This window comes from Pelmatolapia mariae, linkage group LG7 (genome assembly GCF_036321145.2).
Source record: "Pelmatolapia mariae isolate MD_Pm_ZW linkage group LG7, Pm_UMD_F_2, whole genome shotgun sequence".
NCBI classification, from domain to species: domain Eukaryota; kingdom Metazoa; phylum Chordata; class Actinopteri; order Cichliformes; family Cichlidae; genus Pelmatolapia; species Pelmatolapia mariae.
Genome location: NC_086233.1, coordinates 52,032,439 through 52,051,956, shown reverse-complemented (window position 1 = coordinate 52,051,956; position 19,518 = coordinate 52,032,439). Strand labels below are relative to the sequence as shown.

General features: G+C 39.9%; 1 protein-coding gene across 2 annotated transcripts; it reads left to right on the top strand.

The window, feature by feature from the left end:
• Positions 1 to 72: 72 nt before the first annotated feature.
• On the top strand, positions 73 to 19,444 carry LOC134631374 (transient receptor potential cation channel subfamily M member 1). Of its 2 annotated transcripts, none has more exons than XM_063479631.1 (27): positions 73 to 446; positions 7,243 to 7,319; positions 8,028 to 8,223; positions 8,525 to 8,738; positions 9,047 to 9,171; positions 9,253 to 9,424; positions 9,752 to 9,926; positions 10,023 to 10,146; positions 11,671 to 11,743; positions 11,875 to 11,975; positions 12,484 to 12,660; positions 12,757 to 12,891; positions 13,011 to 13,061; positions 13,179 to 13,319; positions 13,415 to 13,444; positions 13,548 to 13,840; positions 13,959 to 14,187; positions 14,274 to 14,405; positions 14,494 to 14,625; positions 14,714 to 14,842; positions 14,937 to 15,188; positions 15,284 to 15,476; positions 16,129 to 16,149; positions 16,230 to 16,374; positions 16,471 to 16,676; positions 17,169 to 17,301; positions 17,393 to 19,444. In XM_063479631.1, exons 1-27 carry the CDS (start codon positions 387 to 389, stop codon positions 18,735 to 18,737), a joined length of 5,061 nt encoding a protein of 1,686 aa, XP_063335701.1. In that variant the 5' UTR covers positions 73 to 386; the 3' UTR covers positions 18,738 to 19,444. The 2 variants fall into 2 exon arrangements, with proteins under 2 accessions (XP_063335701.1, XP_063335702.1); XM_063479632.1 differs by having other exon boundaries at positions 74 to 446; positions 15,284 to 15,458.
• The last annotated feature ends 74 nt before the right edge of the window (positions 19,445 to 19,518 follow it).

Below are 19,518 nucleotides of genomic sequence, written 5' to 3'. Positions count from 1 at the left end.
AGATTTACCTTCAATAACCATTTATTAAATCTCTATCCATTAGACTCTGAGGCTTCGTAAGAGCTGGCTGCATTAAGCCTGATTATGGGATGTTCGCCAGTGGAAAAGGGTCTATGTGTCAAGTGTGTCATCGAGTGATTTATATCCCTGGCAGGGATCTCTGTCTTGTCAGTCGGGAGTAAGCCGCATAGAGGAGCGAGAAGCATTGAAACCTTTACTGAAGGTGAAGCAAAATAGTTTTAAAGTGTAAATCCAGGGCTTGGTGCCATTACCTGGTGCTGTAGTGGCTCTTGAGTGTTTCTGTCTGTCTCTAATGTTGACATTGCTGGCGTCCCCTGACCTGTCGCCGCTCTCGAAGGGTTCCTCTCTTGAGTTAAGTCTTCAGCATGGACACTGGCACCTTTAAAAGGTCCTCCCTCAAACGCAGCACATCTGGCTCGCAGAAGGTAAGATGAAGCGTGCAGGCAACAATGTCACATTCAACAGCTATTAACTTTTATTATCTTTTAGACTTTTTTCCACTCTGGGATTTTAATTAAGATTAAAAAAAAGTTTTAAAAGATTTTTTAAAATTGAATTGTAATCTATTATTAATGGAACTTTTATAAATGATGTTGTTCTCAAGAAAAGTAAGTTTATCTTAGCTTTTTAGCAAACTTTTTGCAAACACAAACTGTATGATTACTCAAGTCACTTTAAGGATATACAACATGGTGCCAACACTGTCATCTAGCCTCAGCCCTTCTCATCCAATCATTTTAGAGGTTTTCTCTTTAGCATAGTCTCTAAGAACTGCTGCTCATATACCCAGCCTTTAAAAGTTGAGTGCTATTTAAAACTGCAGCCACATTCTCCAGTACAGTGTTCAATCCTAATGACCCAGCTTTGATAACCACTGACTTTTATATCTTTGTAAAGTCTTTAAAAAGTATTTAAAAGACCCTGAAAGCAAAAATATCCCAGAAGAAGAGCATGTGAACTGCAAATTAAGAGAGTTTGCACTATTTTTGTGGAGGCTTATGAGCACAGAATTTTTAAGGACAAATATAATTCAATTTGAATTTAAATGAAGGAGAAAGTCGGATTAAATAACTACATTGAATGTGGCATGGTTGTGCCAGACAGGCTGGTCTAAGTATTTCAGAAACTGCTGATTTACGGGGCTTTTTCCCACACAACCATCATTAGGGTTCATAGAGAATGATCCTAAAAAGAGAAATTATCCATCGAGCAGCTTTTCTCTGATTAACAATGTGTTGTTGATGCCACAGGTCAGAGGAGAATAGCCAGACTGCCTCAAACTGACAGGAAGGGAAAACTAACTCCAATAACCATTTTTTACAATGGAGATATGAAGAAGACTATTGCTGAGTGCTCAGCTAAGAATAGAAAAAGAGTCTACAATTCTCACAATCTGACCACAGAAAATTGAAAAGATGTTGCCTAGTCCGATGAGTCTCGATTTCTGTTTTAACATTCAGATGACAGGGTCAGAGTCTGGTCTAAACAACATAAAAGCATGCTGTTCAGGCTGCTGCGGCTGGTGGTGGTGGTGTAATGGTGTGGGGGATAATTTCTTGGCACACTTAGGGCTCCTTAGTAGCAAATGAGCATCACTTAAATGCCAGACCCTACCCGAGTATCATTGCTGATCATATCATAAAGCTGAAATCATAGTAAAGGGTGGCCTCCAGTCACCAGAGAGCACCTTAAACGTAAAGTGTGTTGAAAACCTCCAACAGAGAACACATTTAGATAGATGTGTTCACAAAATATTACCTGATAAATTAGATGAAATTAGCAAAGTATTCATCTCCATCTATGTCTAGTTAAATAAAAAAACAGTAATCACTAGAAAATACTGAAAAGAAATATTCATGAATTCTCCGCAGGTTAACGGGGGTGATTAATTTTTGATGAGTTTGTACTCAGACACTTAACATTAGTAATAAAAACTGCAACAACCAGTAAAAATCTGAATCTGTATATCCTACCAGATTCACTCTGGGTTTGCACCTCATATGAGATTGTGATGTATGAGTCACCCAACCACCCTTCACATTCAGTTGTTCTTCTTTGATGAAATTAAATGGCATTTATATAAGCGCACACCAAAAGACTATTACAAAAGATATGGTCAAAGCAAAAAAGAAATTCTTTGAATACATCCCTCTCAACGCAAAAACATGTAGAAACAACATCTGCAGCACTCACATAAAAACAAAGTTTTTAATTTATATGGCAGCTGATAAATTCAGAATAATTCTAAGATAAATTTTAATGACAAAATAATGTGAATTTTAGTGACGGAAAGCATTTGATCCCCTTGGAGCACAGGATTTAGTACTTGGTGGAATAACCGTTGTTGGCAAGCACAGTCTCTGTAGATATATTCGACCACTCTTCTCTTCAGATCTTTTCCTAATGCTCGAGTATGTGAGGTTGCTTGGATACACAAAAGTGTGGCTGTCTCTATAAGTTTTTGGATTTAAGGTCCAGAGACTGTTTAAACCACTCCGAAGCCTTAATGTGTTTCTTCTTGAGCCACTCCTTGGCTGTATGCTTTGTCTCATTTTCCCTGAGACTAAACTCATGATGGATAAGGTTAAAAGGTTCTAGTTTAGTGCTTTCGCTGCAATAAAGTTATCTTGTACCACTGACGGGAAAACACCACCAAAGTTTAATGCTTCCACTGCCACGTGTGACAGTAGGGATGATGCTCTTGGTGTCAAAGTCACCATTCTTTTCCCTTAAGATGCTCTGAATGAAGTTATTCCAAAAAGTTTTATTTCCTAACAAAGGTGGTGACTGTGATCCCGTCTGCATTTTCCCATGCAGTCTTGGGAGTCATGCCTTGCCCTTCTCAAGATCATTAATTCTGCATGAGACAGAGCACCAGACTGAGAGTGACTGACTGTAATTTTGTGTGTCTTAAATTTGAGAATAATCACACCAACAGTTGTCGATGTGTCACCAAGATGCTTACTGGTGATCCATTAGCCCATTTTAGCTTTTGTACTGGTCAACCCAGAGCTCTTTGGCCTTGGTGATGAGGTTAGGCTTAGGGACTGCTTAGGGGCCCAGGTATACTTTTAATCCACACAATAGTGCAATCCACTGTGGATACTGGCTTGGTGACTGTTAATCCCTAAATTGTTGCCAATGAAAAACTTGGTGAATGGTATACTTGACCCAAATAAACAGAAATGCACATTTATTTCAAACGACAACAATTTTTTTTCTCTTTTGTTTAGTTGAAAAGTTATCATTTACTGTTAACATACATCTACAACTGAAATTGTAGTCAGCTCATTTCTTTGTAAGTAGTTCAAATTATGAATTCAGCAGGGTGTCGAATACCTGTAATATCTGTTGAGGCTGCTATGTATATAGAGTAAGGCTTATAAATGTTCACATGTAATCCTTAAAATCGTTGGGTAACCTGGTTATTTTTTAGTTGCGTGATTGATAATTATTACGTTACTTAAACTGTTGTAGCCATAATGAGTAAGTTCCTTCACTTTCACAACAGTAAGATTTCAGATGTCGCTAGTTTTTTTAGGATACCCTAACTTTATTGCGATTCCTTGATTTTGGTCTCTATTTCAACCAGACTGCTTTAGGGAAAAAGTGAAAAACAGCAGCCTTAAAACATGTCTTATGACTCCCTCAACTCTCGGGGATAATCAGTGACATGTTGGACTCGTGATGGCTAACTGGATTTTTCAACTCAGGAGGACAAAGAGTGCATTTACAAACAGGGCTGACTGAAAACAGTTCGCTGCACAGTTAATGCAAATTTGCCCATCCAGACCCTGGAAGTGGAGTGTGCCACTTTGACGAAATATCTTTTCTCCTCGAGTAAAACCAAGTAAAAGGCAGCTTTATATCCAGCCCATGTGGTTTACCATGAGTCTGAAACGCTTTTTTTTAGACAGTTAACAGAGCCTACATGGGTTTTCTTCCTGTCACAATGCATCAAGCTCTAACCAGCATGGCTATTCAATACCAATGAGGAGCAATTAGTTGCTTTGATCTTCAACCCGGGTAACATCACATTCCTTATAGGAACCCAAAATCCTTTCTTTCACTTGTGCTCACAAGGCTTTTGTTGTATGATTTCCATTGTTACTGCAATATTGTGAATATCTGACACATTGATTTTCAACTGATATAGCTACAGAATTTAACCAAACGTGCTGCCAGTCAGATATCCGCATACAGATATAAAGTCATCATTATACCTTCTTTATATGACCCTTTGGGACTGAGTAGTGTAATTAAAGCTTTACAGGAACAAATTAGCTGTGGTCAAGTTGTTGCTAAGCTGTGGGTCAGGAGACCAGGACCATGTGATCCCAGTATAAAAAGGAATGAATGTATGGTATACTGTGAATGTGACCTTTGTATATACATTGTTGCTCTGATGTGCATCTACAGTCAGAGTAATGTATTGTATTAAAGTGCTAAGCACGGTCAAAGTTTGAGAGGAAAACACTGCATCAGTACGGCTAATAAAATATATTTTTTTACATTTCCGTCTCATATAGCTGTCTTTTGTTTTCAGCACTAATTTTCCAAAGTCTGCATGTTAGAATGAATGTTGTTGATTGTTCTGAGGCTTGTCTTAAGTCCTGTTAATTTGCTTGGTGTGACACAATCGGATCCTGCATTATCTCATTCTTCAAGGGTTTTTAAAAAAATTTTTTTTTGTTTTTTCTTTGTTAAGTGCTCAAAGGCAGCTCTTAACGACCCAGCTGGTTACTGACTGGATTTTGGTTTTAATTGCTGTGGTTAATGAGTTTAAGTAAGCTGAAATAACTGCGTCACACTGGCCAAACCCTTCTGGAAATGCGCTTTGTTTTGTCCGGCTATAATTAACATTGGCCCACGTGCGTTTTTTACTGGAGCACGAAGAAAAGTGGGAAACTGGAGGGGGATGCTAGGATTCTCTCTTTGTCTTTCTGTCATCTACCACCAGCCTCTGCTGTTTTTTTTTTACTGGAGCTAAAACTGCTCACTTCAACCATAAAAGGAGTGCTTATCAAATCATTCACATGAGAAAGGCTTTAAGCAGACGTTTGCTACTTAGTGCCAGTTCGCTCCATCTCTAGTTATTAAGAATGCATCTGCAATCCCTTTATAACTTGACGACTGTTTTTATTAAATATCCAAACAGGAGGATAAATATGATTACAAAAGGGCACTGGGAGTCTCTTTTTTTATGAAAAAAAGGGTGTTTTTAAATGCAGATCAACTTAACATACCTGACATTAAACAGGAAGATTAAGGGAATACTGAATATCTGGACTACTGCCTTTTCTTTCTCTCCACAAAAACATAGTGGGTGGAAATAAAGATTAACTGCAATTAGCACTGACTGACCCCCAACTGGAGACCAGTCATGTCTTAACAAGGCGCCTTCCAAAAGAATGCCTGCATCCAATTCTCTCAATTATGCAAATTGGGTTGAAATCAAAGTACTTGGAGGGGGTGAAAATTTTCAAACGAGAAGTTGGGGACCCTCTGAACGAGGCTGCAGTACTTTTAGGTTAGTCACTCTTCTCCATCGTCTCACACTGGCGAAGTTCTTCCAAACTGTGAAGCGAGCACAAAGAAAGGAGTTTTACACAAACTGGGAGATTAGGAGCCAGTTATCAAAGTAGATTTATTGTGCCTTGTTCAAGCGAAGGATGAAAATACCCTCTGGGCATGGAGAAAGGGTCATGGGACTCCCAAAAGGATTACCTTGAACTGGAGTCATGAGACTTGGGCGAACAAAGACCCTGCTCACATGCTCATCATATTAACTGGCCCTCATAAAGTGAAGAAGTTTCATGTCCTGTGGGATTCAATGAGGCCACTTCACTGGGAGTGCAGCACCAGGAGAAAGCTCTGGCTCCCCTGCACTCCCTAGCCTTAATCTCCAGCAGCACTAGGACCTCGAAGCTCCGTCAAGAGGATTGTACGTGAGTCGAAACCCTTTAAAAACTTTATTTAGTTGCATTTCTGATAGAATTATTAGGATTTTACCAAGCAGCGGCCGATGTTGTATCAATTGTAGACCGTGAAAAGTGAGTTCAGATTAGGTAAATGTGAGCAGGCAGCACTGCAGGACGTCTAGGTGCTTATCGATGCATGATAACACTGAGGAAATAAAGATGGGAATATTTTTTACAAAAACTCTAGCTAAATAAAAAGTAGTTGTTTTGAAGCTGCGCCAAATAATCATTCTTGAAAGAGCACTGTAGTAACAGCAGAGAATATATGTAAGGCTGATATCTATGTGTTTGTATAGTTTAAAAGTAATTTATACCAAATTTATACAGTAGTAGTGTTGAACTGAAAAACAAGCGTTAAAAAACCCCACGAAGAATTACTGGTGGAAAATAGTCATAATAGAAAATGGCATACATGCAATAAAAACAGATGAAAAGTAATATGCAAAGAACATGCATCTATTTGCATTCGTGTATATTTTTGGTTTGGATGGGCCATATGAAATCTGCACAGGCAAAAAAACAAACAAAAAAAAAGAAATGCAGAGGTTTCCCTTTTTCTTAAAGCGGAGGCAAGTAGACACTCCGGGAAAGTCTGTGGTTTTGCGGTCCAGCTGCTCTCAAATGTGGTCATTTGAGCAGAAAAACAGGGCGAGAACACTAACTGTTCTGTGTGATGGCTACTTGTGATTATCACAAGACTTCAGTGAGGTTTATATAAGGTCTTTGATCCTTACTCATCTGACTTCAGGCTTACTGGTAAAGTCTAAACAGATTTTTAATATGTTTTTACATAATAATGCTGTCAAGGGTTCAAATTCTGTTTTCTACCCCACTTCCTGGTGATTTCTTGGAAAGCTTTGCTTCCCCTGATTCGGTGTTAATTGGGCTTCCACCGTCAACAATAGCCCTCTGAGAACCTTCGCTTTGAACTCGGGTTATTTTTGATCGGCAACTGGAAAAAGATCAGAAAGCAATCAGAACAGGATTTGACAAAGTGTGGGGGAATAGTACTTTTGTGCTTTTCACTGGCTGCTTATGAAACTTGAACAAACAATGGAGGCAATTTTACCAGCATCAGCTGTGGCGCAATAACATGAGAAATGACAGAGCGTGCATGATTTTAGTGCCACAGCTCCTTCACCATGCTCATGTCTTTGTGCATATGCAGTACAACTTCTGGATTCTTCAGAGAAACGGCTTTTGCATAACACTTTTGTTATGTTTCTTTTTGTCTTCCCAGGCACAGAAAGCATGGATTGAGAGGACCTTTCTTAAAAGAGAATGTATACACATATTTCCCAGCAAAGACACCACCAGGTAATTACTTCAATTCTTCAAATTTACCTTGAAATTGTACTTTAAAAAAATTACAAGTCAGAAATATAAGTCCTTAGATTGTAGGTGCAGGTATGCTGTTATTATCCACATCATTATTCCAGAATAACAACAGCTTTTTTTCTAGCTTGAAGCAAATTCAAGCAATGTTCATTTTGCTTAAAGTGTATTTTAGCATATTTTTATAAAATGTATTGTTGTTGTTGTATTTTTTTTAAAGCTTTCCATATGCAAATTAATATCCATTAAATTATGTTAAAAAGTAAAAAAGCTGAAAACATTAAGAATAAAAAAATGAGATCACATGCATCGGTGTACATTTTTCTTGTTAAATGGGCTGTGTAAGTTATGACAGTGGTGGTTATATAAATAATGTCCTGTAAATAATATAATAGCATTTGAAGCTGGCATTCGGTTCTATATTAACTGACAAATATTTTCCTTATTAATTGATTTATTTCTGAAATCATGACACCCTTGACTTCAGGCTATCCCGCATTTATCAGGATTTAAACAACATGTCTGTAAGTCACGGCGAAAACTCCAGGGCTGTTAGAGGAGCCAGGCAGTGAGCCCTTTATCTGCCAAGGCACATATTTGCCAGAAATGGGTAGAGCAATGAAAGTATATGTGTAAGGTGTGTCTTACTGGCTTCTTCAAGTTGCAGTTCATACCCTCTGATCTGTCTAGATGTGCCTGTGGTCAGCTGACAACACAGCACGTGGCCATCCCTCCTGGTGCCAACTCCTTAGAGGAAACCCACCAGCTGGTGCAGATTGATACCCCAAAGGATAAATGGAGTGTGATCAAGCACACCAGGACATACCCGACGGACGCCTTTGGCATCATTGAATTCCAGGGAGGAGGATTCATCAACAAAGCCATGGTGAGTCTCAGTCAAAAAGGTTCTGCTTCAATCTTCGATCCTGTGGATACAAGCAGTGCCTTAAAAACAGAATGTAATCATTAAAGCAGACTCTTAAAGTGTGGGGACCTTTCCTTTGTAAAGGAGTATTATTTACTCACATTTTTATACAGTTAGTCCTCTCACATCAGAGAAGTGAGTGGATACGATGCAGTGTTAAGGAGCTTTTCCACATCTGTACTACAGTTTTAAAACTGTACTTAACGCACACGACGTAGCTAGAAAAAAGTGATAATTAACCTCCCAACTTTGTTTTTTCTAGTATATCCGGGTTTCATACGACACCAAGCCTGACAACCTACTGCATTTGATGGTAAAGGACTGGCAGTTGGAGCTGCCCACCTTGCTCATCTCTGTACACGGGGGTCTCCAGAACTTTGACCTCCAGCCCAAACTCAAACAAGTGTTTGGCAAAGGCCTGATTAAAGCGGCCGTCACAACTGGAGCCTGGATCTTCACGGGTGGAGTTAACACAGGTAGGACGTTGATGGTTTAGTATAATGCTTTTAATGTTCACTTAATAACAATCAGCTTGTGACATTAGAAGATTACCTTTGCCCCAAATTGTTATTACATAACACTACTCTGCAATTTCCTGGGGGAGATTTGACTAACCCATTGTCACAGGTTTAGGCACTATAATTAGAGCTTTAGTGGAAATTTCATTGCAAATGATGGATATTGCGTGAGGTTACTGCAATATTACCACAGTATGCTCCATAATTCAGCCCCATCACAAAAGAGCTTTTATTTGTATTGCTCTATTTTGCCAATTTTAACTTAGGGGTCATCCGCCATGTTGGAGATGCCTTAAAGGACCATTCCTCTAAGTCACGTGGAAAGGTGTGTGCTATAGGGATTGCTCCATGGGGGATCCTTGAAAACAAAGAAGACCTCATTGGAAAAGATGTAAGGACATTTGCACCAGCATGTGGTCTCCTTAAAAACAAGACCTTTCAAAGTAATGTCTCTTCTTATAACTTTCTCCAGGTGACAAGACCCTATCAGACAATGGCAAACCCACTGAGCAAGCTGGCTGTGCTCAACAACAGCCATTCCCACTTCATCCTCACAGACAACGGAACCTGCGGGAAGTACGGCTCTGAGGTCAAACTCCGTAGACTGCTGGAGAAGCACATCTCTCTGCAGAAGATCAATACTCGTAAGTTGTTTAGTGCGCTGCATTTTTAAATAATCTGTCCACTGTGATGTGTATATGTGAGCTAAAATCTTGTTGGACACATGGATGGAAAGCTCCTCTGTGACATGTGGGCTTCCCTTTGTCATCCTATGCCTGGAACTTGGATAAGGCAGGGACAGCAAAGGGATGCTCAGCTGTCACCATTGACATCACTCCCTTCTTCCTCTGGTTTGTCTGTTCACACATCGCATCGTAGCACAACATAAGCTTCATCTTTTCACTCTCAGACTATTTTAAAGAGAAAAGAAAGGATGGAAAAAAATGATTATTTCTCTCTATGCATTCCAGGTTTGGGTCAGGGGGTTCCTCTGGTGTGTTTAATAGTAGAGGGAGGTCCCAACGTTATCTCCATTGCCCTGGAGAGTCTAAGAGATGAGCCCCCCATCCCTGTGGTGGTGTGCGATGGCAGCGGCCGTGCTTCTGACATCATTTCCTTTGCGCACAAGTTCTCAGAGGATGGAGGGTGAGGTTTCAGTTGATTTGTCTTTTACACTGATATCAATCCTTTAAAAAAACAAAACAAAACAAAAAAATGTGCTTTTTTTATCCTGTCATGCAGCCTGGTTAATGATGATGTCAGAGACCAACTTTTGGTGACTATTCAGAAGACATTCAATTATAGCAAAAGCCAGTCGCAGCAGATCCTGCTCATGGTAATGGAGTGCATGAAAAAAAGGGAACTGGTAAGTAGAAGAACAAAGTGAGTAAAACCATTGTAGGAGTGAAGCCATGTATTTTTAAAACAACGTGTCTGTGTCAATCAATAAATATTTTTGAGTTGTGAAGCATCTGGTCTCCATCGTCATTCATCGCCACTCCACTCATTTGTGTATGTCCATTAACATACTGAATAAACATAATCCCCGCTACCTGCTTGTCATTTCACCTTCTTTTGTGGTCATGTGCGTTATATCGTAATCCGGGACTTTTACAGCTTTACTGTAGAATATCATTAACTGTTAAGGACGCATGCAAGTGCGTAGCTGTCAGATGGTGGTATATACTCCAACTCAGTTCAGCACACACCTGGTAAAAGTTTTCAGCAGAAAAAAAGAAAAAAAAAAATACAGAGCTGAGAGTAATTCTTCAAGATGAATGCCTAAGTAGTAGCAGCATTTGTGCATCTCTTGCAGACTCCCGAAGGCATAATTGATGTGATAAACAGTTTGTAACACTATATAATCTCTATAATCTATACATTTGAGAGGAAAAGATCAACACACACTATCACATGCTTAGCTCGTACTTCATCTACTCACAGGAAGTATACAGCACACAGATGGAGGAGAGGATCCAGCTCCCTAATCCTCAGCCAGGTTGCTCTATCCACTCTGCAGGCTTTCAGTCCCCAGAGTGCTATCAGTTTACCACTTCACTCTGAAACTCTCTATCCCAGATGTATTAGACTGCCTAATGCTCCAAAACACTCACATAAGCAACTTAAACTGCTTTTTGAAAGATCATACTGAATTGTACTGTTTTTTATTAAACACTATTTCGTTTTCCTTGATTCTCTATCGAGACAAAGTGGCAGAACAACCAAGTTGTCTGAGCTCTTTATGTATAAATCTTAAACTAAAGTGCAGTAACTAACCTACAGGTGAATCAGTGTCACTGTCTAGTCCACACATAATCCTTTCATCCTAAGTGCATTCAATGTGAACATCTGGCCTGGGCAGATAAAAACACTGATTTAGAGGGCTACATTTTGCTGTGATGTAACAACAGGATGCAACATTTAACCGAATTATAAAATTATTATCATAAAAGTGTCCACACGCACACAAACAAGGCAGCCTGCAGCTTCCTGAAAGAGAAACAAAAGTGTTCAGTGTTCATACTGATGCAGGCTGCTCATTATTAACGCATCCTGAGGCCAGCGCTGGAAAAACTCTGGCACCGTGCCACATATTCATGCCAATCTAATCCCATTCACCATGGCTGCGCATGTGACAGACCCGTCAGCGTAATTTCATTTGATATCGTCAAGTCTATAACAAGGCAAGCGCTATCGCTGTGTCTGACGATTAAATTGGCTGTTTGCGCTCGAAAGGTCAGCCACAGAGCGCTGGAGAAAGAAGCCCTGCTGAAAATCAGTGGCAAAAATTCATCTTTCATCAATCATTTCATCTGTGTAGTTTGTTATCAGCAACTTAAATTATTACAGTGTAACATTCCCTCGCTTCCTTTTTTATTCTCACATATAGATTACAGTTTTTCGAATGGGGTCTGAGGGACAACAGGACATAGAAATGGCCATCCTTACTGCTTTGCTAAAAGGTATTATCAGACACCAACACCAGTGATTATCCCACTCGAAGCTTGCCTCCTTGTATATTTCCAATAGTTTCTCTTACAGCGTGCCACACATGCCGGCTCTCGTCATGTCTCCGTCTTTTTTCTTGCATCAGGAACAAACGCATCGGCAGCAGATCAGCTCAGTTTGGCTCTGGCCTGGAACAGAGTGGATATCGCACGAAATCACATCTTTGTTTACGGACACAATTTGCCAGTGAGTGTTCCTCACTTTTGAACAGTGTAAATTATTCATTTCACATCAGTGCTTTGTGACTACAAAGATGCCCCTACATGGATTCAGGACTGAAGGAAATAATTTGTTTTTGAAAATCCAATAAAAAAAAAAAAGAAAAAAGTGTGAAACAGAGTTGATGAAAGTGTAGAATGACGCATTTGCCAATGCTTCAAATTCACCTGCTGAAAGAAGCAGCCTACACAAGTGTGATGTGAAAACCCAAAGCAATCAGCAGGTATCCACGGAGAGTGAAGTTTATGAGATGAAGAAATTGTGAAAAGAATTGATTGAAGACCAAAGGAGAGTTTTTAGCTTGGTGATATCAGTTTTTCTTGGAAGAAAACACACTTCACATGCAAATATATATATATAAGCACACATAAATTGTGTCATATTACTCAAACACAAAAACTGGCAACTGATATGATCAAGTTAGAGGCATAGTAGAAATTTATGTTTGATGTGTTTTCTATTATTACTCGGTCAGCCTGCTGGTGCTATTGCCAACACTACAACCACTGCAGCCCCGTCTCAGGAGAAACAGAAAAGTCCTGCGAGCGCTCCTCGCAGCAAGACCCGGGCCAAAAAGGGCAAAGGGAAGGGAAAGGCAAAACCTGAACCACCAGAGGAAACAGATCCAAGGAAGTTGGAGTTGATTCGCTGGGTAGGAATAATGAAGTTTATGCAAATGTTACATGTGGAAATATGAGACAACAGAGTGAACATAGAGAAAATAATTATATTGTATATATTCTATCAGGTGAACTCACTGGAGCAGGCTATGATGGATGCTCTGGTGCTGGACAGAGTGGACTTTGTCAAACTGCTCCTCGAGAATGGAGTCAACATTCACCACTTCCTCACCATTCCCAGGCTGGAAGAGTTATACAACACGGTGAGAGTTCTACAATGCTGAGCAACACCAGCAAAAGGGGAAAAAATATTAATTCACAGAGTTTTGATGGATAAAAATATACAGAACCTACTTCTCCTTCTTCTCCTCACATCTTTCAGAAACTTGGCCCGGCAAATACACTGCATGCTGTGGTTAGGGATGTCAAAAAGGTAAGACAGTCTTTGCTTATAACAATAAACATTCAGCAGAATCATTTCAGTCTATTTCAGGTTCAATATTATTTTAAAGCAGTTAAGGTCGTGCTTTTTTACATATGACTTCTGCAGGGAAACCTTCCTCCAGATTATCAAATTACTTTGATTGATATTGGTCTGGTGCTGGAATACCTCATGGGCGGAGCTTACAGAAGCAATTACACCAGGAAAGCTTTCCGTAACCTCTACAATAATCTATATGGACTAAAAAGGGTATGCATGGATGGAAGGAAATAAATGACAATGGTTTGTTCACCATATTAAGTAACATTTTGCATTAATTGCAATGCTTTGTTCTCTTCTTGCAGCCCAAAGCTCTGAAGCTTCTAGGAATGGAGGTTGGGTTTTCTTTCACAACAACTAAAATAGTTTAACTAATCAAACCCACACAGAAGCACAATCTATCTGGCTGTTGTTGTTTTGTTTTTTTCTTTTTGTTAGGATGATGAACCTAGGCCAAAAGGCAAGAAAAAGGCAAAAAAGAAGAAAGAGGAGGAGGTGGAAATTGATGTGGATGACCCTGAAGTCTGTCGATTCAAGTATCCCTTCCACGAGCTGATGCTGTGGGGGGTGCTGATGAAGCGCCAGAAGATGGCACTATTTCTCTGGCAGCGTGGCGAAGAGGCTATGGCAAAGGCTTTAGTGGCTTGTAAACTGTATAAGGCCATGGCTCATGAGTGCTCTGAGAGTGAACTGGTGGATGATATCTCCCAAGATCTGGAAAACAACTCCAAGTGAGTGATGCAGAATGCTTTTTATACTTTCTGTAACGATGTATGTCTTTTTCTACTTGCTTTAAACTACTTTGATAAGTGCTATATAGAAATAATTGTTGTTATGTCCCTCTCACAGAGAATTTGGACAACTGGCCTACGAATTATTGGACCAGTCCTACAAGCACGATGAACAGGTGGCCATGAAACTCCTAACATATGAGCTGGTTAATTGGAGTAACTCCACCTGTCTGAAGCTGGCTGTGGCTGCTAAGCAACGTGACTTCATCGCTCACACCTGCAGCCAGATGTTGCTCACTGATATGTGGATGGGCTGCTTGAGGATTGGAAAAAGCCCGGGCCTGAAGGTTGACTTCAAAAAATTCTAAAACAATAATATTTACAAGAAGAATGTTAGTAGCTGAAATACTTGAAAAATTATTATCCCACTCAGGTTATTCTGGGAATCATCTTCCCTCCTCTGATTCTGCTGTTGGATTTCCGCCTTGGAGACGACGCCTCTTATCAGGCACCTGCACGCAAAGAAGAGGGAAAAGACAAAGATGATGACACAAAATCCAGCAAGGTCCTTGTTCATACTTTTTTTTTTATTAGACATATTCCTAATTTAAGTGTGAATGATTGTAAGCTAACAGTTTGCTGTGATGCTGCAGGATGCCAACACTGATGCAACTTCCCGAAAAGGAGACGAAGAAGAGGGAAGCACCAAAATCCATAAAATCCCAGTTGGCAAAAGATTCTTTGAGTTTTATAATGCACCTTTCACCAAATTCTGGTTTAACACGGTAAGTTCCTTTCTGATGCGTGAGGCATGTATTTCAAAAAAGGCAGTCAACAACAAAAAACAGCTTTATGACCTTATTGTTTTGACAGATCTCCTATCTGGGCTATCTGATGCTGTACAACTACATTATCCTGGTGAAAATGGAGCGATGGCCATCTATACAAGAGTGGACCGTCATAGCATACATCCTCACACTTGGCACTGAAAAAGTCAGACAGGTATGAGCCTTTACAGAGTCGGAATATCTTAAATTCCAAACGGTTTTATGGGCTTGTAACGAATACTGTGTGATCTCCCAATCCTGGTGTCTAGATTCTGATGTCAGAACCAGGGAAGCTGAAACAAAAGATAAGTGTGTGGATGGAGGAGTACTGGAACATCACAGACCTGGTTGCCATATCCACGTTCCTTCTGGGGCTAATGCTACGGCTACAGCCTGAACCGTACATGGGCTATGGCAGGGTTATCTACTGTATAGACATCATCTTCTGGTACATTCGTGTATTGGACATCTTTGGAGTCAACAAATACCTGGGACCTTATGTGATGATGATAGGGAAAATGGTAATAGTTCAACGAATCACAGGTGGCATGCACACACACAAAAAAGAAAGAGAACGCACTGAGCTTGCATGTTCTCTTTGTTTGATTCCTTTCAGATGATTGATATGATGTACTTTGTGGTAATCATGCTGGTGGTGCTTATGAGCTTTGGAGTGGCTCGACAAGCCATACTTCATCCAGATGAGGAGCCAACATGGCGCCTGGCCAGAAACATTTTCTACATGCCTTATTGGATGATCTATGGGGAGGTTTTTGCAGACTCGATAGACCGTAAGACTAGAATTCATAGTAAGATTCTATTTCCTGATTCTGGGCAGATGATCAGTGTTGCATTATTTCTCTGTTTTAAATTCTGTTTTAGCAATGTCACACACTTTGACATACTTTGTCTCCCTCTGCTGGCACATTTGGAATAGCAATTACTTCAGTAGATATATTAAGTACAACACAATGTTTCACTGCTTAAGAGCAGAATAGATGCCTGAATGTCATCTCCTCTGTCATGATCATCTGCCTCCAAGTTTTTCTTCTCCTGTTAATGTTTCTTCTGTCAAGGTGAAGGCAACAAGCAACTATTTAAAAAGCCTAAATTAGAAATGGTATTGAAAATGGTATTGAACTTTTTCTGGAAGGTGCTGTTAAACACATTTTCTAATGCGTACTGAAATTTGGATGTTTGTCTTCATTCATTTTTGATTTTATGAACAAGGTTATAACAAAAAAATGTAAAAATGTAAAATATGTCAAGGATATAAAGTATGCAACTAGGTATGTTTGAATACTTTTAAAAGTGTGATGAACAATTTGATAAGACCATTTCACCCTTTAAAGAAAAACAGCTTGACCTTGACAGAAATATGACATAAAAGTCTTATGTTTATTGATTTTAACGCTTTCTCCATTTCCCTGCGGAACTGTGGTTTTTGGGGATTTTTCCAAGTCTATGCAATGGAAATCAACCGTAAGTAATCATGAATGTTATTCTAATTATTTACATTAAAGTCTATATAAATGTATAACTTTAACCTCCCATCCTTGCAGCTCCATGTGGTGAACATTTATATGATGAGGATGGGAAGAAACTCCCCCCATGTATCCCCGGTGCCTGGCTCACACCTGCCATTATGGCCTGTTACCTTCTCGTAGCAAACATTCTTCTGGTCAACTTGCTCATTGCAGTCTTCAAGTAACTATACTTCCAATGTCTACTTGTTCTATTGTTTCTAAGAAAACATTTCCTCTAACAGTTTTTACTCACTGGTCTGCATGTCCTGTCCCACAGCAACACCTTCTTTGAAGTCAAGTCAATTTCCAACCAAGTGTGGAAGTTTCAGAGATATCAGCTGATCATGACTTTCCATGACCGTCCCATTTTACCGCCACCTCTCATCATCCTCAGCCACCTCTATATCCTCTTCAACAGGATGTTCAAGCGATGTGCCAGGAAGAAACAGGAGGGAGAGCTAGATGAGAAAGACCGTGGCCTCAGTTAGTCTCCTTTTTTAAACCAAAACAATTTTATCATTATACTTAATACTTAAGTGCAATTAACTCTTTACCCCTTGAAAGCCTCCTAGGAGTATCCTTTGAAACTGCTTTCTAAATTGAGCAGTTTCTATCAAATTTCAGGCGTGGTTGTAGAACAAAATGTATGTGTGTGTGCATCAGAAGTTAGTGGGGATGGTTTCTGTCTATGCAAATACCTATAAAAAACAGAAACTATTCTAATGGTCGACGAACCACATCTTTATTGATATACACTGCGGTGTTAAAATTCATCACTAAGGATACAGGTGAGGTTTTCACATGCCATCTTTATGAGGGTAAAGAGTTTATGCAGTTTTTCAATGGTTAATAATACACACTAAGCGTTTAAACCACATCAAAATATTAATTTCATGATTCTGTAGCCTATAAACATGAGGAAACTGCTGAAACTGATTTTTTTTAACAAAAATTGCTGTCATGTGTTTTCTTCAGAGCTCAGGCTGAATCCAGAGGAGCTAAAATTCCTGTACGAGTTTGAAGAACAGTGTGTTGAGGAATATTTTAGAGAGAAAGAAGACGAGCAACAGTCTTCCAGTGACGAACGCATCAAGGTTACTTCAGAGAGGTACATCACTATCCTTTTAAAAGTAGTTCAAATATTTCAAATTGGTTCCTGTTTCCATAAACACTCTTTTTCTCTCAACTCTTCTTGGCAGAGTTGAGAATATGTCAATGCGTCTGGAGGAGGTAAATGAGAGGGAGAACACGATGAAGGCCTCCCTGCAGACGGTGGATCTGCGTCTGGCCCAGCTGGAGGAGCTCCATGGACGTATGGCAACCGCCCTTGAAAAGCTTGCAGGTGTGGACAGGTTAGAGCTGACTCGAACCTATTCTCGAAACTCATCGGTGTGCGACCCTTCCAATCTCCTTCGCCAAGGCAGCATTAACAGTGCTGACGGTTACAGTCTTTACCGCTTCCACATGGATATGGAAGAGTTTGCATCCAGGCAGAAAGACACAGAAGACACAACAAAAACCGTCCTAGAAAGACAACGGAGTCTGCGGCAGGCCTCAAGTATGTGCACTCTCAACACCAAGGAAGGTGGTCAGAGCTCAGAGTCTGGAGGTTTCGAGAGACCTCCACCAAGCTCATTTGTAGATATTCTCATATCTCCGTGTGAACAAAGGCCCTCTTCTGCAACATCAAGTCAAGAAACAATAACAAACATAAAACAAGGCAGCACGATGTTTCTAGACAGACTACCAGACAAAAACAGACTGAGGCCTTTGTCCCCTCCGAAAAGGACAAAATCGTTGAAACACTATCCAGTTGAAGACCAATTCATTTCTCCTTTGACAAAGAGGAGGTCTATGAGCACCATCATTATGAACCCCCCTGAGGAACCACAGAAAGCTCCTGAACCCACAGACAAAGTCCAGAGTCTGCTAGGAAACTCCTCTTCGCCAAAGAGGACTAAATCGCTGAGGTACATCCCTACTGAAAACCAAAGCCAGACTTCTCCCATCACTAAGAAGAGGGCTATGAGCAGCATCCTCTACACTCCAGCTGAGGCTGGTGATGATATGATGCAAACTGCAGAGTACAGGTCACTGGTAGAGCACATTAATAAAACTCCAAATCAGTGGCCATCAAATTTAGCGTATCAGGTGCATCCTACCACTTTGGGTCAAATGCCTAAAGTATCAACAGTCAGAACACTCACCCAGCAATATCAAACTCAGACTGAGGCAATTCCTACAGAAAGTACGAGGACTCTTCCAGGAACAGAAACTCCTGAGGATCCAAAAACGATCAAGAGAAACCTCTCGAACACCACAGAGTATCTGACAGCTGCTGATGAAAAATATTTACCCTCTCACAGGTCACAGACCTGGAACGCTAGCGACAGAAGAGCCAAGTCCATGATGGTTAGCAAGCAGCTAGCTGCATCTAGCAGTGAGAGAGTCCTTAACGAAAGCAGAAAGGTGTCAACTTTCGGACAGGCAGATGAGGAAACAAAATCAGATGCAGGAAAGACAGAAGACGATGTCCAGAAGTAAAAATGAGAGCCTTAAAAAGAGAAAATAAACCAGTATGAAGTGAAAAAATAGCAAGAAGATAAACAGAAAGCTATGATTAAAGTAGTGGACATGTAGCCTGCCATCAGAAATCATTACTAAGTGAGTTTCTGACACAAAGATACAAACAAAATGACAATGATGGGGGAAAAAAAGCTTTACCAGAGGGTTTTTTTTTTTTTTTAACATTTTCAACCATGCAGTGTAGTTGTGTAAAAAAAAAAAAATCAACATTCCCATAAAGATCCACTTTCTTTTCCATTTTTACTCTTCACTGATGTAACATACAGTAGTTTACAAGGACTATCATTCACATTACAGCTTTCTCCAGTCCTTGTGTTTTCATATTGGACGTGTGAAGGGAAAGTGCTCTGTGTCTACGGTCTCGAGAGGAAATAAAAGCAAGAACACAACTGCTACTTGTGATGACACACAAAATATGCGAACAGCAAAAACTTTCACTTCCTATATATGCTCAACATTTTTCAAATACTGTCTGTAAACATTTTCTATTTCAGATACTGTGTGCTTAATAGTCTGAGGTCTCCCTACAGCTTTCATGCAAATACTGACAACTGCGTAACAATATGTATTAAGTACAAGCTTCCAAGAAACAAACTGTTTCACAGCTTTGTTTTGACACAGAACCCTGTACAAATAAAGGTTCTATTAAAAATAAGTAAAAAACAGTAGGTTGTTTTTTCTTTTGTAGTTGCTATTTTTTCTTTACATATTTTTGTCTTTCTATTGCAATACTGTGACT